The 24,575-nt window shown below is 44.6% G+C and overlaps 1 protein-coding gene across 1 annotated transcript in view; it reads right to left on the reverse strand.

The window, feature by feature from the left end:
- The window catches only part of ROCK1 (Rho associated coiled-coil containing protein kinase 1), a 491,909-nt gene that overhangs the window by 346,077 nt on the left and 121,257 nt on the right, over nt 1-24,575 (reverse strand). Inside the window, 1 exon segment of the mRNA XM_029591102.1 lies at nt 23,042-23,123. Within this exon segment, the coding sequence (XP_029446962.1) occupies nt 23,042-23,123 (82 nt within the window).

The following is a 24,575-nucleotide window of genomic DNA, read 5'->3' on the forward strand; positions in this document are numbered from 1 at the left end:
GGTCCCAAGAAGGGGCCGGAGGACGCAGTGGAGGCTTGAGGTGAAGCAAACCTTTCAGAAAACGTGTTACAAGGGGTTGTACTGATATAGGAACATCCCCGATACCTTTATGGAAGGCGGCTACCGCACTGACATGCATTCTGATGGAAGAAGTCTTTAGACCTGACTCTGACAGTTGCCAGAGATAGTCCAAAAACTTCGTGATTGGACAGGAAAAGGGTTCAAGGGACTGAGAAGAGCACCATGACGTGAACTTTTTCCATTTGTAAGAATAAGCTTTTCTCATGGAAGGCTTCCGTGAAGCAATCAAGACACGGGAAACTGTTTCAGAAAGGCTAAATGGCTGAAGGATTAACCTTTCAACATCCATGCCGTCAGGGACAAGGCTTGTAGATTTGGATGGCGGAGGCACCCGTCGTTTTGAGTGATCAGAAGCGGGTCCTTTCCTAAGGGAATGCGCCTGCGAATGGAGAGATCCTGCAGTATTGGAAACCACACTTGGCGTAGCCAGTGAGCTGCTATCAGGATCATGTTCCCTTGTCCTGACGTAACTTCACGAGAGTCTTCGAGAGAAGAAGAAGTGGAGGGAATGCATAGAGCAGACCGGTTGTCCACGAGAGGGAGAATGCGTCTCTGGGCTGAGAGTGTTTGTTGCGAATAAGAGAGCAGAAGTTCTCTACTTTGCGGTTTTGAGGAGACGCAAAGATGTCTATCTGAGGATATCCCCATTGTTGGAAGATGGAGTTCGCTACTGAGGGATTGAGAGACCACTCATGTGGTTGAAAGATGCGACTCAGCTTGTCTGCCAACACATTGTCCACTCCCAGCAACAAGATGGCCCTGAGGTACATCGAATGGGAGAGAGCCTCTGCCCATATCTGTGCAGCTTCCTGACACAGAAGGAAAGAGCCTGTGACTCCCTGTTTGTTGATGTACCACATGGCCACCTGGTTGTCCATCTGGATCAGGATAACTTGATTTGAGAGGCGATCCTGAAATGCCCTGAGAGCATATCTTATTGCTCGAAGCTCCAGGAAATTTATGTGGTGTTTGGCTTCCTCTGGAGTCCAAGATCCTTGTGTCTGCAGATTGGCCACATGGGCTCCCCAGCCGAGGTTGGAGGCATCGGTGGTGAGAGTTATTTGAGGGTCTGGAGCCTGAAAGGGCAAGCCTTGGAGGAGATTGTTTTGATTTTTCCACCAGGCAAGAGACTGACGGAGTGAGTCGGTTATGTGGATAATGGTCGACAGGGGCTGAATGCTTTGAGTCCATTGAGATCTTAGAGTCCACTGCATGACACTCATGGCCAAATGGGCCATTGGTGTGACCTGAACTGAGGACGCCATATGTCCCAGGAGGATAAGAAAGTGGCGTGCAGTCGCGGAGTGCTGAGACTGCAGCTGGTGTGCAAGAGACACGAGAGTGAGAGCTCGTTGTTGAGGCAGAAAAGCCTTTGCCTGCAAGGTGTCCAAGTCTGCCCCAATGAACGACAAGGTTTGAGATGGGACTAAAGAGGATTTGTCGTAGTTGATGAGAAATCCTAATGAAAATAGAGTGTGCAAGGTTAGATTGAGGGACGACAGAGCAGCTTGCTGAGTGGGAGCCCTGACTAATCAATTGTCTTGATAGGGGTAGATGTGAACACCCTGAGTTCTTAGGATGGCTGCAACAACTACGAGGCATTTCGTGAAGACTCGTGGCGCAGAGGCTAGGCAGAATGGAAGCACTCGATACTGATAGTGCTTTGGGCCTACTAGAAACCTTAGGAATTTGCGATGAGATGGAGTTATCGCAATATGAGTGTATGCGTCCTGGAGGTCTAGAGAGCAGAGCCAGTCTCCTCTTTGTAGGAGAGGAAGAAGCAAGCCTAAGGTTACCATCTTGAATTTCTCCTGCTGGAGGTACTTGTTGAAGGTCCTTAGGTCCAGAATAGGACGAACGCCTGCCGATTTTTTGGGGATTAGAAAGTACCGGGAATAGAACCCTAGGCCGTGCTGAGAGTAGGGTACGGGTTCTATTGCCTTGGACTGGAGAAGGAGGGAGGCCTCCTGATCCAGAAGGATGGAGTGATCGGATGTTCTCCACGTCGGCAGAGGTGGGGAGTCCAGTGGCACGGAGAGAAAGTTCAGATGGTAACCCTGGGCAATTATCGCCAGTACCCATTGGTCTGAGGTAATTGAGTGCCATATGTTGTTGAAATGGCACAGTCGGCCTCCCACTGGTATGTGAGGCAATGGTGGCTGGCTGCTTGTCCTCTAGGTGGAAGTCAAAAACCTGAAGCAGGACCTGGTTGAGGAGCTGCTTGCAGCTTTTGTTTCCGTATCTGACGAGACTGAGCTTTTTGAAAAGGTCTCGTGGCACGGGATCTGGTTGGTGGTGGATAGGACTTCTTCGGCCAGAAGAAGGACTTCTTAGAGTCCTTTCGGAAGGGCTGTTTTGAAGAGTAGTCAGAAGGTATCAGAGAGAGCTGTCTAAGAGTCTCATGATGGTCCTTAAGTTCTGCCACTGTCCATTGAATCTGTTCTCTGACCTACACAGGGTAGGTCAGATAACCGGTCTTGTACCTCAGGGTGAAGGTCGGAAGACTTGAGCCAGGCCCATCTCCTTGCCGAAATAGCTGCTGCAGATACTCTGGTAGCAGTATCAAAGATATCATAGGATGATCTGATCTCATGCTTGCCTGCTTCAAAACCATTGTTTACTAAGGTTTGAAGCTGATCTTGGAATTGTTGAGGTAGGATATCTGTCAAATCTTGTATCTGCTTAAAAATGACCGTATTATATTGGGTCATATAGAGCTGATAAGCTGCAATCCAGGAGATGACCATCGAGCCTTGGAATACTCGGCGGCCAATGGCATCAAGAAATTTCTGTTCCTTATCAGGGGGAAAAGAAGTGTGAGGCTTTGATCTCTTTGCTCTTTTTTTGTGCAGATTCATCTACAGATTGGTGATCCAATTGAGTTTTCTGAAAGCCTGGAGCTGACTGCACCAAGTGGGTTGTGTCAGCTTTTCTATGCACTGGAGCAATGGAGCCAGGATGTTCCCAGTTCTTCTTGAGGAGATCCAGAAGAACCTGGTGGATAGGGATGGAGGTTATTTCCTTGGGAGCATCCAAGAATTGGAGCAACTCCATCATCTGGTGTCTGTCATCCTGTTCAGTCTGCAATTGGAAGGGAACCAATTCAGACATTTCCTTCACAAAACTTATAAAGGAGAGGTTCTCTGGAGGAGAACACATCCTGCTTTCAGTGGGTGAAGGTGGTGAAGGTAAATCATCAGTGTCTGGGGAAGAATCATCAGTCCAGGTATCATAGGGATCAGCACCTGTCCCTCTAGGAACTAGAGGGGGACTGGGTGGTTGGATACCTGAAGGTCCTGGTCTAGGCTCCAAGGGAATCGAAGGAATTATCGGAGGCACCGATGAAGGCATCGAAGGCACCGGCGCAGGCATCGATGGATGGCTCGGTGGCGCCGGACGTATCAGCACCGATGGTTGGATCGGTGGTGAGGGATGTATCGGCATCGATGGCTGAGGCAGAACTCCCGATGGAGGGATGCGAAATGGTGTTTCCCCTCCGATGACAACGTAAGCGGGGAGAGCACTGGAGCCATCGGAGACCTGGGGTCCATCGGTGGAAAAGCAGCAATGAGCGCTTCCATCCTGGAAAGCAGCGGTGCCAACGCTGCCGGAATCGGGTCGGTGGATGGTTCCGCAATCGGTACCAGTGCCAGAGGAACCTGGAGTCGTTGCATCGCCTTGTCGATGGCCTCCTGAACCATCCAGTTCTTCTCGGAGACCTGGAGCAAGCAGCCCCAGCTCCGGAACAGAAGAAGGAGGCAGAGGCATAGCCGGAGGGACCACCATTAAAGGCGGAGTCGCGGCTCCCGATCCCCTGTCGGGTGAGGGTTGCCTCGGTGACCCGGTCGCCGAAAAGGTCGGTGCCTTTTCTGGACAAGTTTCTTAGACAGCGGCTCGGACGATGGCGAGGTCGATGATTTTGCTCCCTCGATGGTCCGAGACTTACGGTGTCGATGGTGATGTTTGTCTCTACGATCCCCTCGGTCCTGAGGGGGAGTAGAGGGTGTCGAAGGCCGAGATGTCATCGATGTCGGACGGTCACCAGTCGATGTCGTGAAGTTGATGGTGCCGGTTCCGACGACGTCGATGCAATGGATGGAGTCGGGGTTTGAGCACAGAAGAGAAGTTCCATCTTCTCCATTCTGGCCTTGCGACCTTTTGGTGTCATCAGGGCACATTTGGTGCAGGTCAAGACATCGTGCTCACGTCCTAGACACATAACATAGACTTTATGGGGGTCTGTGATGGACATGGTGCAATTACAGTCCGGGCACCGACGGAACCCAGACGCCATGGCAAAAATTGAGCCGCGGTACAGTTGACGGCCAGTAGACCGCAAGGGCCAAACTCGACGGTAATCGACGGAAAACGGGTAAAAACTTACCGGAGTACAGCGGTCTGAAGAAAGTTAAAGGAGGGACCCCCTGTGGGGCAAATTAGCTTTAGCAATTCCGTGAGGAATTTCTGTCAGGAATCTCTGCAGAGCTCCTTTACCGCGAGGCTACTGCTGCGCGGAAAAAAGAAGACTGAAGGGGGACCCCTGCTGGCTGCAGGGTTAGTGCCATGCTGGGCATGCCCAGTAGGGGCCAGTCAAAGGTCTGGAAACTTTGACAAAAGTGTTCCGTGATTGGGCTCCATTCTGTGATGTCACCCATATGTGCGGACTACCATCCTGCTTGTCCTGAAAGAATGCCCTATATCCTTGTTAAACTGTGATCTGAAGATGTTTGTTAAACTCCTAGGTGATAGATTAAGTCTGGTTATACCATCTGTTATCTTCCCTAATCAGGTGGGGGTTGTTAAGGATAGGCAGCATGCTCCCCACATAGTGAAATTAATCTTGGCAATGTCTATCTGCAAATCCAGTAACATTTAGGTAGTAGCAATAGGTTTCAATTCTGAAAAGGCCTTTGATAGGGTCTTTTGGCCATATATGTTTTCTGTATTGTGCAGATGGGATAGTTGGAGATTTCTTAAAATATATTTCTTTTCTCTATAGATCTCCAGTTTCCAATATTATAGCCAATGGATATAAATCTGAGGATTTCCATTTTTTTTTAAGAGGAGTGAGACAAGGTTTATCTCAGTTAGAACATAAAAACATAAGAAATTGCCATGCTTGGTAAGACCAAGGGACCATAAAGCCCAGGATCCTGTTTCCAACAGAAGCCAAACCAGGCCAGAAGAACCTGGCAAGTACCCAAACACCAAGAAGATCCCATGTTACTGATGCCAGTAATAGCACTGTTTATCTTATCTATAGACCCTCCCCTAAGGAAAACTGAGGCTGACAGCTCTATTCAGGGTTTCAGCAGGGATGGGCATACTTTCAAAATAGCGGCCTTTGCAGACGAATTGCTTGTTTTCCTTACTAAACCAAGGGAGTCACTACATAAAGTTTTACACCTCCAATTGGCTTTGGTTCATTTGAGGGTCTGAAAATCAAGACAAATCTGAGGTATTAGATATTTCAGGAAAGCTCAGGGGGCTTTGGGTGGTAGACTTTCCCTTGCATTGGGTCAAATGGGAAATGAGTTATCTGGGAATTAAGACTCCAGCTGATGTAGACAGAAATTTATGATGCCAATGTTAAGCCTCTTTTACGTAACATGGCGGGGGGGGGGGGGTGTTCTTCAAAGATGGAGGGATCTCCCTCTCTCACTATTTTGAAAAATTCATTTAGCTAAAATGGTGGTGGTACCTAAATGGCTATATGTATTACAGATGCTCCCCAGCTGGTTGAAAAAGAAAGACTTCAGGGAAATGAATAGGCTAATTAGAAATTTTTTATGGTAGGGTAAGAAAGCACGGATATCAATAGATTTCATGATGAGAACATCAGTTCGTGGAGGTCTGAAGGGTCCTAATTTTCAGATATATAACCTACCGTGTATGTTAAGGCACTTACATGACTGGCTGTTTCAGACATCTTGGTTCTCTCTTTTTAACCTGGTGCAGGGCTAGTTGAGACCTTACTCAATGAATGCATTGATCTAAGTTAATGAGAGGGAGGTACCAGAAGGCATTACAGACTATGTACTTCTGATCTGTTGCTGTGCAGCTTGGGTGTTTTTCTGAAAGTTTTTATTACAAGAAGGCATTGTTTCCCCATACATTTCAATACAGGATAATCCTCAGTTTATACTTGACCTGAGAATCAGGTTTTTAAAGTATGGAAGCTAAAAGGGCTAATACAAATATGCCACTTATTCTCTAGAGACTCCAATGTAATAAATAGTTTTCAAGAACTACAATCCAGGTACTAATTTCCACATAGAGATTTTTTTGCCTACTTACAAATAAGGCACTATGCATATGACCTACTACAGAATCATCCTGAGTTTTAAGATAGGGTTATTGGACAAAATTCTAGTTAGGAGTAGGAAAGAAAAACCTTCTTGTGCCAGATTTAATAGGGCCTTGCTGAATGCACAGTCAGGTGACTCTTTGACTTAGATACATGGAAAATGGAACAAGAGTTACAGCGATGCTTTAAAAATATTAAACAACAGAGAATGTAGAATTAAGAAAAACTCAATTTAAATTTCTCTGTCAGGTATATCTGTCTCAGGAGAGAGCTTTTCAAGCAACGAGCAAGTTTGCTTACCGTAAACGTGTTTTCCGTGGATAGCAGGGTGAATTAGCCATGTATTCTGGGGATCGTCCTCCGGTCCTCTAGGTGGCGGAGCTCCTCAAAGCTCTGTATGCCCGACTGTGTATATAGTCCCATGGCTCCCCGTCCACTTCAGTCTGTTATACAAGCTTGTGCTCACATAGTCCGGAGACTGTCCGGGGAGGTGGGCGGGTTTGCATGGCTATTTCACCCTGCTGTCCATGGAAAACACCGTTTACAGTAAGCAAACTCGCTCTTTTCCACAGATAAACAGGTAAATTAGCCATGTATTCTGGGGAGTCCCTAGCTAGCAACTTAAGCGCCCCCTAGTCTCTGGAAGCGATGGTACTCCGGTTCTGGTCTTATTGAAGGTGCAGTCAACCTGTCACATCTTTGCGGACAGTCTCTTTAGATGTTCCTGCTGAAAGGAATGGTTCGGCCCCACTACTGCGTGGCAGCTCTACATGTGTCCCAAATAGGTACTTCCCTGAGGTGGGCGATGGGTACCGCCCTCGCTCTGGCTTAGCGAGCCTTTGATAATGAGGGTACGGCATCAGCTGTCTTGTTATGCCAGAACAAGATATACTGAGAAACCTTCAACGATCTGGCTCTGCTGAAGAGTGGCAGCCTGGAGCATCTGGATTAAAGGCGACAAAAGTTGAGAAGCTATGGACTCTGAGTATATATGTCTCTCGAAGTAAGTTAAGGTACGCTTACAGCCCAATGCTGTAAGCCATCTTTCCTTCCCAAATTTATGTGGCTTCGGAAGGCTGATTGCCTGATTAAGTGGTAACCCTGAATACCCCCTTGGAACAGAAGGAAGGGGATGTTCCTAATATTATTCATCAAGATGAATCTTGGTCTAGCACTTGAGGTTCACTGACTCTCCTTGTTGGTGCTTAAGGCACAAAGGCACATACCCCAGGGGGGATACCCCCTATGGCTACTGACAATGAGTTTAAGGATGGTAGCAATCGCTGCTTCAGAAGTAAGTTGTGATTCCGCGCCTTTTGAGTCAGTGGGTGTATTCAACAAATGCATTGATGAATCTGGAGATTGACAGGTGGCAGGACACAAGGAAGCCCTCAAAGGGAACTGGTAGCAGAAAATAGTGCTGACGTACTCCACGGATGCTGCTGTTACATCCATCTGATACAACAAATGCAGGTATTGCAACAGACATTCCAGAGGCAGAAGAAAGGATCAACTCCATGTTTTCCATGCTACCCTGAATGCGTACTTGGCTCGATAATTCTTCTTATCGGAGAATTTCCTGGAGGATACCAGGACATCCTGAATCAGTCGAGGCAAGCTCAGGTATGTTGGTGCTGCCCTTCCAGTTCCCATACTGTGTGATGGGGAAAGGAGGCTCCTGAGGCTAAGAAGGAACCTATCCCACAACAGTCAGGTTCGGATTAGCAGGTGGATGAACTTCGTTACTGAGATCATCCCAATATTCAGGCCGTGAGGTTGGTACACTCTAGTCTTGAGTTGAGGTAAGCCTGTTGGTGTAGCGGGCTCTCCCTTCGTATAACTCCTGATACACACTACTTTCTGACAGCTCCTCTCTGAGCCGGACTTTCCTCCTTCACTTGTAAAGAGTCTATCTCTGACTGCTTCCAAGTTGTTCAAGGGACTATCGTTGAATTCCCCACTGGAGTAACTGTTGGGGGTGGCATTCCTGTCGATGTTGGTGGCGCAACTTCCGATGTGATCCCTTCTCCATGCTCCCGGTGGCTTTGCTTCCTCTGGCAGAAGAGATGGGTGTCGTATCGCCCCTATATCTATCTTATTGCCATTGATGCCCCTGCAGCTATGTCCATCATGCGGGTTGAATTTGTCATCGGAAAGTAGTACGTAGGCAGGGACACCAAAGGATAAACTCTGCACAGCCCGCATCTTGCTGTTGCAGAGAAGGGTTTCTTGTATTTTTGGGAGAGGTCACTGTCCTCGATTGACCTTGGTAAGGGTGTTCTGGACTACAAGTCCGGAAAGGTGCCATGGATTAGACGTGGTTCATTTGGCCCAATCATGAAGGTCCCGTAAGTGGATGCAGTAGTTGAATGTGAATATATAGGACCCTATCATTGGTTCCCACCAGACATGGGATTATACATGAGGTATGATGTATGGGGGGAGTCATTGCCTTCCCGTTGAACAGCCCGAGGGTCAAGCAGGACATAGTCCTCATGAACTCATAGATTATTCTTCTCATTCCCACCGACAGCGATGAAGTTTGTGGGTTCTCCCAGCATTCTTGCTGGGTCTTGGAAGGGTTGAAATTAGCAGCTCCACGAAGTTAATGTGGACACTCTGCCAGGTGCAGTTGCAGGCAGGACTGCAAGAGCATGGATCTCCGGAAATTAGATCATACCCCCGTTCTTGAGTTATTATCAGCCAGAGTGGGCTAGCAGGAGTTATCCCGACTTCCCGCTAATTATAGGTCTATCTTAGAGTCCATCTACCTTCTGATCTCTCAGAAATGAGGAAGTGCAGGGCACAGGACCCCCCACTCCGTAAGGAAAAAGGGGAATCTACAGCTTCAGCCCTGATAGAGTATCTGGAGACTTGAAGTCCCGAGGCAACTGCTAGCATCGTTCTTGTGTACCAGGCACATGCACAGCACTGTCAGCTGTGGCCCTGTGCTGCCGTCCTTCGTAGTTTATCTCTGAAGTTATCCAGAGCATGCTCATCTGGGTCCATGCCACCCCTCTGGCCATGATGCTCCTGTTGATTCTGGTTGACGCCCAGTGTCTCCTGAATGGCCCAGGCCTTTCCCCCATAGCATGCTGCTGCTTTGAGGGAAGATTATAGTCCAGGCCGCCATGATGGCCTGGCTTTGAGGGCTAAAGGCACTCATACCAGCTGTGCATTCATTCGGCATTCCCGCCTGGATATACATCCTGTAGAGTCTCTCGTAATCAATGAAAAACAAAAGTTGTCGATATGTAGCTCCAGGGGCGTGCCCTGAATTGAGACATCTGGGAGCAACTGCCTTCTCCTGCAGCAGCCGGATGGTCCACGGCTGCCTGAAAGCGAGAAGCGTTATTCCGGTAGAGTTGAGAAACTTCTGTTTGGAGCTCCTGGAAGGTAGAGCTCCAACTGGACCATCAAGTCGGGCATTCCCCCCATATTGGGCGCCCCCTCGTACCATCTTGCCCCAGGGCTCCTGCCCTCACTGGCAGTGTCCTGATCAGCCCATATCTCAATGCAATGCCCTCTGGGAGTTTGCCGAGGGTGGTCTGTCTTTGTTTGCCTGGAAAGTGGCCCGATGACTAGCACCTCTAGGTTGACTGGGCGTCTCAGTGTCAGGTATGAGCATGGATGCCAGCGAAGAGCACTGCATCTGCGCAACCTGCTGGCATACCTCAGTCACAGGGCATGACCACCTGGGAAATATCAGGGCCTACAGAAGACAATGATCCCCACTGTCAGCTCTTATACTTGACCTTCCTGGGCAGTTGACAGACCTCTAGGCACGTTCCTGTGCTGTTCCTCTCAAGGGGATTGTGATGAAGTCAGTCACTGACACCAGCACTGCTGGCATTCCCTCACTTCTGCTGGGATCTCGATGGGCCGCATCTATGAACTCCACAGTGATGTAGCAGCCTTGGCGTGCCGGTCTGCCAGACTGACCTCCCTACACAGCCTCATCCTCAGCGTGCTGGTTTCACTGCGCCGGTGGCCTCCATGTGCCAACTTCAGCACTCAATGCACCCGCTCTTGGCGCGCCGGCCTCCATGTGCTGCCCTTGATGCGCCACTCTCGGCACACCAGACTCGACACACTGGTCAGCCCGATGCTCCATGGCACCTGCACAGATAATGGCGATGCACCGGCCATGTGGTAAGGGCCTCCCACTTCGCTGCTTTCTATGCCTGGTCTTGATGCGCTGGCCCTCAGAGCACCGGTCTTCAGCATGCTGGCCGACCTGATGTTTCCATGGCACCTGCACCGATAATGGCGACGCACCATCGCACGTCATTGGGAGCCTCACTGGGCAGGGCCTCCCAGTCCCTGCTCTCGGGTAGCTCAATCAGGGGCCCAGAGAAGGGATGTTTTGCTTAATGCGCGTCCCTAATTCCAGCTCAGCTTTCTGGGCTTCTATGGGCTTTCCTTCCCCGGGGCCTTCATCCTAGCCTGGAGGGAACCTTGGGCCAACCCGAGGTCCCTTCAGCACTTCTTCCCTCCAATGCTGCCAGTGCAGAACTCAGAGGGAGGTGGCAGGCTTCAGCCTCAGTGGGACTTCCAGTCCCAGAATGCATCCAGGGCCGACCCAAAGCTGTAATCCTACCCCCTGCCGAATGCAGGGGATGAATGGAGAGTGTCATCAATTCCTATAGATAAAGAGAAAAGAAAAATTAGTGAGAGAAGAGACTCCGCATTCACCATGCAGCGTAGAGAAACAGGACTAAAGCGGACGGGGAGCCATGGGGCTATATATACAGATGGGCACACAGAGCTCAGCTCTGTGTGCTTTGAGGAGCTCCACCACCTAGAGGACCAGAATACGTGGCTAATTCACCTGCATATCTACAGAAAATATGTGCTTCTCCTGATTGTCAGACAAAACAATAGGAGACTTATTTCATAGTTTCTGGCAATGTCCCAAAGTCCAGGAATTTTGGTTTCAAGTACAGGCTTATACAGAAAGTCTATTTGGAAGTTACAGTTACCTACAGATCCGAGACTTTGGCTATTTGGTATTTATTTATTTATTTTTCTATACCGACATTCGATCTGGCATATCATGTCGGTTTACATATAACAATATGTCTAAGGCGGACCTTATACAGACATGGTACATTATAACAGCTTAACTGAGTAACTGGTTACATATAAATAACGGTTTTACAGGATATTATTATTATAACATGCTTGATAGCATAACTTAATACAGAATATATTAAAAGTTTAATTACTTAACTATCGTATTTTTCGCTCCATAAGACGCACCTGACCATAAGATGCACCTAGGATTCAGAGGGGGAAAATAAAAAAAAAAAAAAAAAAATTTGTGCTAAACCGGCTCTGCGTCTGGGCGTCTTATGAAGCAAATTAGGGGAGTGCATAGCTTTTTTTTTTTCTCCCCATTTTGTTTTCGGGTCTGGGGAGGGCCATTTCAGTCCACTCCCCAGATCAGAAAACTTTTCTTTCTCTGGGAACCCCATCCCAACCCTTTAAATTAACAACCCCCACCCTCCTGACCCCCCAAGACCTGCCGACTTAATTTACCGCAAACCCCCCCCCCCCCCTGCCCCCCCCCAAGACCTGCCGACTTAATTTACCGCAACCCCCCACCCTCCTGACCCCCCCAAGACCTGCCGACTTAATTTACCGCAACCCTCCTGACCCCCCCCAAGACCTGCCGACTTAATTTACCGCAACCCTCCTGACCCCCCCCCCCCAAGACCTGCCGACTTAATTTACCGCAACCCCCCACCCTCCTGACCCCCCCAAGACCTGCCAAACGTCCCTGGTGGTCCAGCGGGGGTCCAGGAGCGGTCCGGGAACGATCTCCTGGGCGTGGGCCGTCGGCTGCCAGTAATCAAAATGGTGCCGACGGCCCATTGCCCTCACTGTCACTGAGACCAACCAATAGCAGCGGTCGGTCCCAGTGACATAGTGAGGGCAAAGGGCCGTCGGCGCCATTTTGATTACTGGCAGCCGACGGCCCCCACACCCAGGAGATCGTTCTCGGACCCCCGCTGGACCACCAGGGACGTTTGGCAGGTCTTGGGGGGGGGGGTTGCGGAAAATTAAATCGGCAGGTCTTGGGGGGGGGCAGGAGGGTTGCGGTAAATTAAGTCGGCAGGTCGGGGGGGTTCAGGAGGGTGGGGGGTTGCAGTAAATTAAGTCGGCAGGTCTTGGGGGGGGTCAGGAGGGTGGGGGTTGCGGTAAATTAAGTTGGCAGGTCTTGGGGGAGTCAGGAGGGTGGGGGGTTGTTAGATTTTTGTGTTTTTTTTTTTATATTCGCTCCATAAGACGCACATACATTTTCCCCCCACTTTTGGGGGAAAAAAAGTGCGTCTTATGGAGCGAAAAATACGGTATGTACAGAGGAAGGGTGGGGGAGCTGGGGAGGCTAGGGGGTGGGGGAGGGTGGAGCATGTTATTGGGTGGGAGGAGGGGATTGTGGCAGGATTAATTGTCTTGAGTGAAAGCTTTCCGGAAGAGCCAGGTTTTGAGGTTTTTTCGGAAGGTAGGTGTAGAAGGATCAGTTCTGAGAGCGGTTGGAAGATTGTTCCATAGGTGAGGGCCCGCTACGGATGTGGCGCGATCTTTCGTGGAGACTTTATGCACTTCCTTTGCGGGGGTAATGGGGAGTAGGCCTGTGTTTGTGGAGCGGAGGTTTCTAGTGGGGATGCAGGGGGTCAGAGGTCTTTGTAACCAGCTGGCTTTTTCATTATGTAATGCTTTATGTATGAGCATGAGTGTTTTGTATTGAGATCTGAACGGGACGGGTAGCCAGTAGAGTTGCTTGAGTGCGGGCGTGATGTGATCTGTTTTTTTCTTATTCGTTAGTGACCGTGCTTGGCATTTTGTAGGAGCTGGAGCGGCTTGGGGGTGGATGCGGGGAGGCCAGTAAGGAGGGCGTTGCAATAGTCTATTTTGGCAAAAAGGAGGGATTGCAGTACTGTCCGGTAGTCTGGGGGATGAAGAAGAGGTTGGAGTTTCTTTAGGATTTGGAGTTTGTAGAATCCTTCTTTTATCAGTGTCTTGATATGTTGTTTGAAGTTCAGTTCCTGGTCCAGGATGACTCCGAGGTCTCTAACTGTCGGGAGTATGTTAAATTTGGTTAGAGTTGAGGGATCCGGTATGGGTATTGAGGATTTTTTGGTGAGGTGAAGAATTTCCGTCTTGTTCTGGTTGAGCGTTAGTGCCATTTCAGAGAGGATGGTGGTTATGTTTGTCCTGTAAGCTTCCCAATGGTTTAGTGCACTGTCGATGTTGTCTCTGATGGGGAGCAAGATCTGTACATCATCTGCGTAGAGAAAGTAGGTGATCCCTGTTTTGTCTAAGTAATTGCATAGTGGCAGCATATAGACGTTGAAGAGGGTAGGGGATAGAGATGAGCCTTGAGGGACTCCCTGTGGGAGGAGTATTCTTTCTGATGTTGTATTTCCTAGGGTTACTTTAAAGGTTCTGTTGGTGAGGAATGATTGAAACCATTGGAGAATGGTGCCAGTGATGCCTATTTCTTTTAGTCTGTGAATTAGAATCTTATGGCCGATGGAGACAAATGCAGCGGAGATGTCTAATAGGATTAGAAGGAAGGATGTGCCTTTGTTGAACCCTCGTAGTATAGTGTTTGTGAGGGTGAGTAGTAGCGATTCTGTGCTGTGAAATTTTTTGAAGAAGTGTTGGGCGGGAGCAAGTATGTTGTGGGTTTCCAGGAATTCTGTGAGTTGGTGGTTAACCGTCTTAAGGTCTCTTAATTTAGGGCTAATAAAAAGTTATTCTTAGATAAATTTACAACTGTAACAAAAAAAACCCAAAACTATTATTCACTTGGGTAGGAAGTGATGGCCCTAACTTTGCTCAATGGAAAGCAAGGATGAGTAAACTTCTCTCTTTCGAATACTTAACTGCAAAATCACTCAGAAACTTGACAGATACAGATATTGCAAGCTTATTTGGACTCACTCTCTCCTTTGCAGAAGAATACTGTCTTCAATTTATAAAAGTTAAAGGGCCTCACGTGTAAAAAGAATTAAGGTTTATGAGACATACTTCGATTTTATTTGTTAAGATGCTGATTCTGAATGTTTAAATGCCGATTATATTTGGGGATAGTATGCCAGGAGTAAGATAAAGATTAGAAAATATAGCCTTCTTGATCTATCTGTTTAAGGTAACAGCCTAAGTAAATAATCAAAACTGACAGGTTTCGCATAAGAACATAAGAAAATGCCATACTGGGTCAGACCAAGGGTCCATCAAGCCCAGCATCCTGTTTCCAACAGTGGGCAATCCAGGCCATAAGAACCTGGCAAGTACCCAAAAACTAAGTCTATTCCATGTTACCATTGCTAATGGCAGTGGCTATTCTCTAAGTGAACTTAATAGCAGGTATTGGACTTCTCATCCAAGAACTTATCCAATCCTTTTTTAAACACAGCTATACTAACTGCACTAACCACATCCTCTGGCAACAAATTCCAGAGTTTAATTGTGCGTTGAGTAAAAAAGAACTTCTCCGATTAGTTTTAAATGTGCCCCATGCTAACTTCATGGAGTGCCCCCTAGTCTTTCTACTATCCGAAAGAGTAAATAACCGATTCACATCTACCCGTTCTATACCTCTCATAATTTTAAACATCTCTATCGTATCCCCCCTCAGCCGTCTCTTCTCCAGGCTGAAAAGTCTTAACCTCTTTAGTCTTTCCTCATAGGGGAGCTGTTCCATTCCCCTTATCATTTTGGTAGCCCTTCTCTGTACCTTCTCCATCGCAATTATATCTTTTTTGAGATGCGGCGACCAGAATTGTACACAGTATTCAAGGTGTGGTCTCACCATGGAGCGATACAGAGGCATTATGACATTTTCCGTTTTATTCACCATTCCCTTTCTAATAATTCCCAACATTCTGTTTGCTTTTTTGACTGCAGCAGCACACTGAAACGACGATTTCAATGTGTTATCCACTATGACGCCTAGATCTCTTTCTTGGGTTGTTGCACCTAATATGGAACCCAACATTGTGTAATTATAGCATGGGTTATTTTTCCCTATGTGCATCACCTTGCACTTATCCACAGTAAATTTCATCTGCCATTTGGATGCCCAATTTTCCAGTCTCACAAGGTCTTCCTGCAATTTATCACAATCTGCTTGTGATTTAACTACTCTGAACAATTTTGTGTCATCTGCAAATTTGATTATCTCACTCATCGTATTTCTTTCCAGATCATTTATAATTATATTGAAAAGTACGAGTCCCAATACAGATCCCTGAGGCACTCCACTGTCCACTCCCTTCCACTGAGAAAATTGCCCATTTAATCCTACTCTCTGTTTCCTGTCTTTTAGCCAGTTTGCAATCCACGAAAGGACATCGCCACCTATCCCATGACTTTTTACTTTTCCTAGAAACCTCTCATGAGGAACTTTGTCAAACGCCTTTTGAAAATCCAAGTATACTACACATCTACCGGTTCACCTTTATCCACATGTTTATTAACTCCTTCAAAAAAGTGAAGCAGATTTGTGAGGCAAGACTTGCCCTGGGTAAAGCCATGCTGACTTTGTTCCATTAAACCATGTCTTTCTATATGTTCTGTGATTTTGATGTTTAGAACACTTTCCACTATTTTTCCTGGCACTGAAGTTAGGCTAACCAGTCTGTAGTTTCCCGGATCACCCCTGGAACCCTTTTTAAATATTGGGGTTACATTTGCTATCCTCCAGTCTTCAGGTGCAATGGATGATTTTAATGATAGGTTACAAATTTTTACTAATAGGTCTGAAATTTCATTTTTTAGTTCCTTCAGAACTCTGGGGTGTATACCATCCAGTCCACGTGATTTACTACTCTTCAGTTTGTCAATCAGGCCTACCACATCTTCTAGGTTCATCGTGATTTGATTCAGTCCATCTGAATCATTACCCATGAAAACCTTCTCCCCATTACGGGTACCTCCCCAACATCCTCTTCAGTAAACACCGAAGCAAAGAAATCATTTAATCTTTCTGCGATGGCCTTATCTTCTCTAAGTGCCCCTTTAACCCCTCGATCATCTAACTGTCCAACTGACTCCCTCACAGGCTTTCTGCTTCGGATATATTTTAAAAAGTATTTACTGTGAGTTTTTGCCCCTACAGCCAACTTCTTTTCAAATTCTCTCTTAGCCTGTCTTATCAATGTCTTACATTCACCTTCGCCGGCGGGGGCAGGGAGCCAAAGCAGCTTCCAGCAGCCCCCGCCGGCGAAGGTGAATGAATGCAATTTGGGCGCTCAAGGCAGTGCATTAGCGAACGCAGACGTCACACACCGTGACGTCAAATGTCGTGACGTCACGCCTTGAGCTCCCAAATTGCACGCACAGGCGCGCATTCATTCACCTTCGCCGGCGGGGGCTGCTAGAAGCCGCTTTCGCCAACGGCTCCCTCCGCCTGGATGAATGCACGGCCACCGGCTCCCTCCACCTGGATGAATGCACGCCCACTGGCTCTCTCTGCCTGGATGCCTGCACGCCCGCCGGCGAAGGTGAGTGAATGAATGCACGCCCGCCGGCTCCTGCCGCGTATGGGTGTGCATTCATTCACTTTCGCCCGCACGCTTTCACCCGCCCGCCCGTACGCTTTCGCCGCCGGCTGCCCCCGGGAGGCAGGGGAGCCGCAGTGCGCGCCTCGGGAGGAGGGGAGAGAGGACTGTTCAAAGAAAATTCACATGCAATAAGTTTACTTTTATTATACTTTATTTACTTTTGTTTTAATGACATGTCGAGCCGATTTTCGCCCTGCGCTTTGCTTCGGGAGGGGGGGATTTTGACTGGAGCCTGCCTATTGCTGTCACACCACACTAACGCCAGGGTAAGGGTCCCGGGGGGTGAGGGGGTCATTTGCCCATGAAATTTTGTCTCTCTGACCTGACACTCCACACTAACGCAGGGGTAAGTGTAGGCGGTAAGTTAGCAGGTTAAACGCGCGGCAAAACTACAGGTTTAAAAGGAGATAATCGGGGCGCACATTGCTGTATGGGAGGGAATAGCTAATCGGAGCTTTTACATCTCATATACAATGCTGCGGGCGGAAAGGGTTACCGGTTGATTTAAAGAAGCGGTAAGGATGAATTTAAAGGGGTAGTGAATTGCGGGTTGGACTTACGCGGCCAAATTGTGAGTTAGAAGCGGGTTAGAAGCAGGGTAACCACGGCCGCGCTTTACTGTATTGGCCTGCAAGTCCTGTGCTCCACTGAGAATTAGATCTAAAATTGCTCCCTCTCTCATCGGTTCCTGAACCAATTGCTCCATAAAGCTGTCATTTATTCCATCCAGGAACGTTATCTCTCTAGCGTGTCCCGATGATACAGTTACCCAGTCAATATTGGGGTAACTGAAGTCTGGACTGGACTGGACTTGTGTGGCAGCGCAGTAGCGCCAGCAAAAGGGGAGTACCTGGATTGGATTTGTGCGGCAGCGCAGCAGCACCAAAAAGGGAAGTACCCATTCCACATATTCTATTGAAGAAATTATCAAAATTTTTAAAAAAAGAAAAAATTAGTAAAAGACATTTACGGTGTTGGACCGATGATTAAAAATGACCCGTAGCGGCTGAAAATACAGGCATAATATGCATGCAGACAGTGGGTGTTATGATGGTCCCAAATATATTTAAAAAATACTAAAAAATTATCAAAAAAATATAACACATTGAAAGATTCAAGATTTTTGTACAACGTGTTCACTTGCAGTGTTTGTATAAATCGTTGTATTTTGGATAGCTTATTCGGATATTATCGGTAATTGAAGTCTCCCATTATTACTGCACTACCAATTTGGTTAGCTTCCCTAATTTCTTTTAGTATTTCACTATCCGTCTCACCATCTTGACCAGGTTGACGGTAATATACCCCTATCCCGGGTGCTCCTTTCTGTCATTGCGGCATTATGTGGCAAGGTTTTACTTGAACCTCAATACTGAAGAATTCCTTCTAGGGTATCTCAGGCAGAGAGTGAAAGAACTCTCTTTTCATATTGGTTCCCAATGAATTACTTAAATTATATTTATGTTTAAAACATATTCTCTGTACCAGAGGTATCTCACAATTGTTGTGTCTCTCTGTGCTCAAAAAAACAATAAAAAAGGTATATTAAAAAAAACAAAAAAACACAGCAATAAGGGAAATAATAAAATGGTCCTGTTTAAAGTCTGAATATTTAGGCTGATACACACAGATTAAGATGGTAAGTTTTCATCCAGTCCTTAGATTGGGGTACATGCATTCTTACTTGAGTTCAGTATTTGTTGGTTGAGTACAGTAATGGTTGTTTTTAATCAAGTTTTTTGCTAGTCTGGCCACAGTTGTTTTTGAAGAGAATACTGGCAGGCTGAGGTCACTGCAGGGATTTATATATTGTGACATCAGCTTGATCTGTCTCCATCTGCTGGCAGGGGAGCATTACTCAATGGTCTGTCTATGCTAGGGAGGGCGGGATTGTTGGGTAAGTGGTGATTTCTCCAATTCTTGGCTTTTCATATTCCTGTATCTGAAATAGGGAATCTAGGCATCATAGTGGATAATACTTTGAAATCGTCAGCTCAGTGTGCCACAGCAGTCAAAAAAGCAAACAGAATGTTAGGAATTATTAGGAAGGGAATGGTTAATAAAACGGAAAATGTCATAATGCCTCTGTGCTCCTAAAGTGCCCCATTGTTCTTTTTCTATGGTGAGACCGCTCCTTGAATACTGTGTACAATTCTGGTTGCCGCATCTCAAAAAAGATATAGTTGCGATGGAGAAGGTACAGCGAGGGGCGACCAAAATGATAAAGGGGATGGAACAGCTCCCCTATGAGGAAAGGCTGAAGAGGTTAGGGCTGATCAGCTTGCAGAAGAGATGGCTGAGGGGGATATGACAGAGGTCTTTAAAATCATGAGAAGTCTTGGTGAGTAGATGTGAATCGATTATTTACACTTTTGGATAATAAAAGGACAAGGGGCACTCCATAAAGTTAGCAAGTAGCACATTTAAGACTGGAAAAAATTCTTTTTCATTCAATGCACAATTAAGCTCTGGAATTTGTTGCCAGAGGATGTAGTTCGTGCAGTTAGTATAGCTGGGTTTAAAAAAGGTTTGGATAAGTTCTCGGAGGAGAAGTCTATTAACTGCTATTAATCAAGTTGACTTAGGGAATGGCCTCCGCTATTACTGGCATCAGTAGCATAGGATCTACTTAGTGTTTGGGTACTTGCCAGGTTCTTGTGGCCTGGTTTGGCATCTGTTGGAAACAGGATGCTGGGCTTGATGAACCCTTGGTCTGACCCAGCTTGGCAATTTCTTATGTTCTTATGTGCCTTGTTTGTGACTTGTTTGATAGTAATTAGTGTCTGTGTATAAATAGTCAATGAGTTTCTTAGCTCTTGAGGAACCCTTGTGCATTTCATCCAGGGCTGCACTGACCTTTGTGATTACTGAAGCATGGGGAAAGCAAAAGAACTGTCAAAGGATCTGCCATCAAAAGTAGTTCAATTTTATAAATCAGGAAAAGGATATAAAAAGAAATCCAAAGATTTGAAAATGCCAATCAGTACTGTTCAAACTCTGATCAAGAAGTGTAAAATTATGGATTCTGTTAATAGCAAGGTAGACCAAGAAAAATTTCAGACATAACCACCAGGAAAATTTGTTGGGATGCAAAGAAAAATCCGCAAGCAACTTTTTTTTTTAAATGTAATTTTTATTGAACATTTCATATTTTTACAGGATACAGTTAAACAGTATACAAGAAGATATTGCATTCATTTCTTATTTAACCAACAATCAAAGATTCATCATACTCCTTCTATATACTAATACCTAACATAAGGAAAAAAATTTAGAGACAGTACAGGTATTTCACTTGGAGCAGTCATTTAGGTAGTCATAAGAACAACCTTGTTATCTCGTCATCTTCTAATTTTCTTTTTCCCAAATCTATGGGATTCTCAAGAGTGGGAGTCCAGATATAATCTCAACTGTTCCAGGTAATTAAAAATATATCTAGTAGAGATGTGAATCGGAACCAGAATCGGATCCGATTTCAGTTCCGATTCACATCTCTATAGATGTGAATCGGAACCAGAATCGGATCCGATTTCGGTTCCGATTCACATCTCTAATATCTAGTGTTCTGATATAAAATCAAACAACAAGGAAACGTAAGTATAAATTTAGCCCCTCGTCCGAGAACTTCAGACCTCATTGAAATAAACTTCCTTCGTCGAAGTTGAGTACTACGGGCTAAATCTGGAAAAATTCTTAAATTTTGACCATAGAAGTTTTATTTTTTATTCCGGAAATACAACTTCAATACTGAATCCCTTTCCATCAAGAATGCAAATTGCACAATCAAGGTAGCCCTAGATTTTATATTGACTTCAAATGATTTCTCCAATATATCTGTTAGATCTAAATTTATCTCAGATTGTTCCTCCAACTGCTGTTTCTCTTCTCCCTTTAGGGGGAGATAGTATATTCTTGAACTAGTCTGAATCGCAGACTCCGAATACTTCAATATATTTATTAAATAACTTCTAAATAAGTCAATTGGAGAAATCAGATGGATCTTTGGGACATTTAAAACTCTAATGTTAAAATTCCTGATTTGATTCTCCAAAGATTCTATTTTGTCCATATATATTTTATCAGATCTAATCAGATTATATTAAATTTTCTCATTTTCCACAATCTTCCCTTCTATGATATTCACAGTTTCTTCCAGTTTCCCCATCTTTTAATAACCCCATTTTGCTGTAATACATCTTGTATTTTTTCAGACAAGTTATTAATAGATTTTTGCATTATGATTATCATATTTCCTATCTTTTCTAAAGAAAATGCCTTTGAGGATAAAGATGTTACCTCTCTTGACATTATTATCTGAACGCCCTCATCTCTCTTCCCCATAGTAGCCATCCCAGTCTGGTTAGTAAATGTTATTTCTCCTGGTTCTCTGGAACCCACACTTGTGGGGCTCCCCAAGGATGCTCCCCAAGGATACCAGGGCCTCATTCAATTGAGATGTCAAGGTCTAAAAGGATGGACTAACAAGAAAATGTGTCATGAGTTACATGAACTATTGCTGCTGGCCTAGCATTCTCAGCTCTGACCAGGTTGATGTCTGCTGACTCTGACTTTTCTCTCCTGCTGTGAACAGGAGAGAGATAATTTGGCCTGAATTGTATCTCCCTATAAACTCCAATTGAAGAGATGGGCTCAGATGAAACTTGGGGAAATTGATGCCAAACCCTATTGACTGCCACACTTGGGTGATAATCTGCACTGATACTAATCTGAGGCATCAAAGTAACAAAGGTTCATGTTAACAAAGTTTGTCTACCAGTGCTACCATGCTCAGTTCCTAGAGCCTTCTCCCTGGGACATCTTTGTGCAGAGACCAAATCAAGAAATGCTATTTGGCCTGCCCTTAGATGCTTGTAAAACTTGATGTTCTGATGCATGAGGTACATCTTCTGAGAGAACTTTAGGTTCCTCAAGAAGCTGCTAGCTTGCTTCTCAGTGCCAAAGAGAAAAAGAAATTGAGGAAATTACATAAAAAATGAAGAAATCTTTAATGAAAAAAGTACCTAGAAAAGAGATTTTTATGGCTGAGCTACATACACTATATATGATTTTGTGAATCAACACGACCTAACAATACTGTCAGGGGCAATATAAAAAAAAAAAATAAACTTGGAAAAAACCAAAGAACATAACTAGGGATAAAATAGATGGGAAAAGGGCATTGAAAGTCAGAAAAATAATGACAAAACACTTTCCAAAAGAAGCAGTCAACTGTAGAGCAGCTCAAGAAACAACTTCACTCAATAGCAGGAAAAAGAAAATTGAGGGGCTACTAATTCAGCAACAAACAGAAAATTATCACACATACTTGCAAATATTTCCTAGAAAAGTCTGAAATAATCCTCTACATCAACATGAAATGGAAGCTGATGCTTTTCATCAGAGAATTCAAGTTATTGAAACTGAAATCAGAATCCTGAATCAAGAACTGAACCTAAATCTCCCATGTAAGAGACTAACCGTTTTGGTTTTTTTAGATTCATCTTTATTGGATCAAAGAAACAGACAAGAGAGCGAACTTGTAACAGCTATGAGATGAGGGCAAGAAAAATGCCACAACATTGGTAATATTCAGAATACAATGACCTAAAGTTTTCAAAATAACCCCACCCAAAAACAGAGGTATCAATCTATGAAAACAGAAACAATCACAGTTTTAAGGCTGGCTGAAAACAAAGTTTTAGGCTTTATCATTTAAAAACATAAATTAATCAAAAATGCATTAGCTGTAAATGCTAAATGAATATGAATCTCTACTTTATTGCCCACTTACTCCACCTATTTGTTTCAGTACTAGTTAGAAAATCCTAAAGAAGATGTGGCTAAGTACATAACTTACACACAGATAAATAAGGTTGACTAGCTAAGGTGCAGCATTCACTTACGGCAAGCAGAACAAAACAACTATTTATTTTGTTAATGCCCCAGCAACCCTGTCAACTAAACAAAAACATTTGCCAGCCCATGAATAATGCAAGCAGGTTCTCTGCTTTCTCCACTTGGAAAATTTAAATTCATTCAGCTATAATTAAAATTAATGAAAAGATTAATTACTTACATTTGCTTAAAAAGTTGTCAATATTTTTGTTTTTCCTCAAGGCAGGAAAATCTAAATCATACACCAAAGCATCCAATCCATCCTGTACAAGAAAAAGAAAACATTAAAATGTTTTATGATCCTAAGACATCATAAATATACAAACCACATAACTCATGTCCATGGAATGCTTTGTTACCATAACAGCAGTTAAGAGTTTGAACAAACCCCCTCTTCTCAACTAATTTATTTCTAAAAGCATTTTCTTACACAGAAAGCAGGCCTCCATATCCTCTTTGCTTAAATCAAAAACAAGCAAAAATAGTCTGAAGCTTCGAGAAACTAGCAATCTTGGTAATTAAAATGGGATCAGCTGGATTACAGTTTGACAGCTGGTCACATCCAGATACATAGGTAAATATTCTACTGTACCTCAATGACTCCTCTAGGATTTATGGGTGCAGCAGAACACAATGTCATTGTAGTCTATAGTCAGAAAAGTGATTTATGTACATTTTTTGATCTGGAAACTGGGGTAACGGATAGATAGATCTATGTTTATTTCCCAGCCACTGGCAGTTGTTATTCTCTTTTCATTGAAAACCTTCATCTAGGGAATTCCTCGTGTGACATGGTGAACCTGCTCATGTGGAAAGAAAGTGGCGCTGTATATTTGTGTGTATGTGTGTGTGTGTATATATATATATATATATATATATATATATATATATATATACACACACACACCCCACAAAAAAACCCTTAGAAAAGGGGAGGAAAAAAGCACCTAAATTAGCTTATAATATTTGATACCATCAATTATTTAAGTTAAAAATTCATATTTATTGAAAAGATCCCTTTATAAAAGTATTTTGTTTACATACAATTCAAGATATACATAATTTAATATATAGAATACACAATTCCTAAATCTGAAAACCACTATTCATCCCTCAACTAAGACTAATCTAATACTATCACTAACTTAGTCACCCTTTATACTTAAGCACAGTACACTAAATCACCCTTTATGCTTTAACACAGTATATCACAAAATAGCTATACTTATTCATGTATAACTCATTTCTATCAATGAATACATAAAATAGAATTTACACGTCATATAGCATTCATCCACTTATCTATTACTTAGTAATACAGTACATTACTGAAAAAAGAATTGTTATGCCCAACCATGATTTTCCATTTCTTGATACCACACTGTGTAGTTTTGAATGCATAACCTCATTACTCGCTTGTCCCTGTCCGTTTTTCACTGTGTCAAATGATGGCGTGTTCACATATTTCACATATCCTAACAACGCCTCGTTTCGCCTATACGGCTTCTTCAGAGGAACTGTAATTTTCAAACGAAACCATCAGCTACACACGAAACAATTCAATCTCAGTATTTAACTGTATCTGTGTTCCATTATCCAATCAGCTTCTAAGTATCCAAAATATCATAGATTCAACCTCAAATGCTTATCCCTTTGTTGTTAAGAAGGGCTCCAATGTTTAGAGGGGCGCGAATGTCAAAGATCTTTAAAATGTT

The sequence above is a fragment of the Rhinatrema bivittatum genome, chromosome 2 (assembly GCF_901001135.1).
Source record: "Rhinatrema bivittatum chromosome 2, aRhiBiv1.1, whole genome shotgun sequence".
NCBI lineage: Eukaryota > Metazoa > Chordata > Amphibia > Gymnophiona > Rhinatrematidae > Rhinatrema > Rhinatrema bivittatum.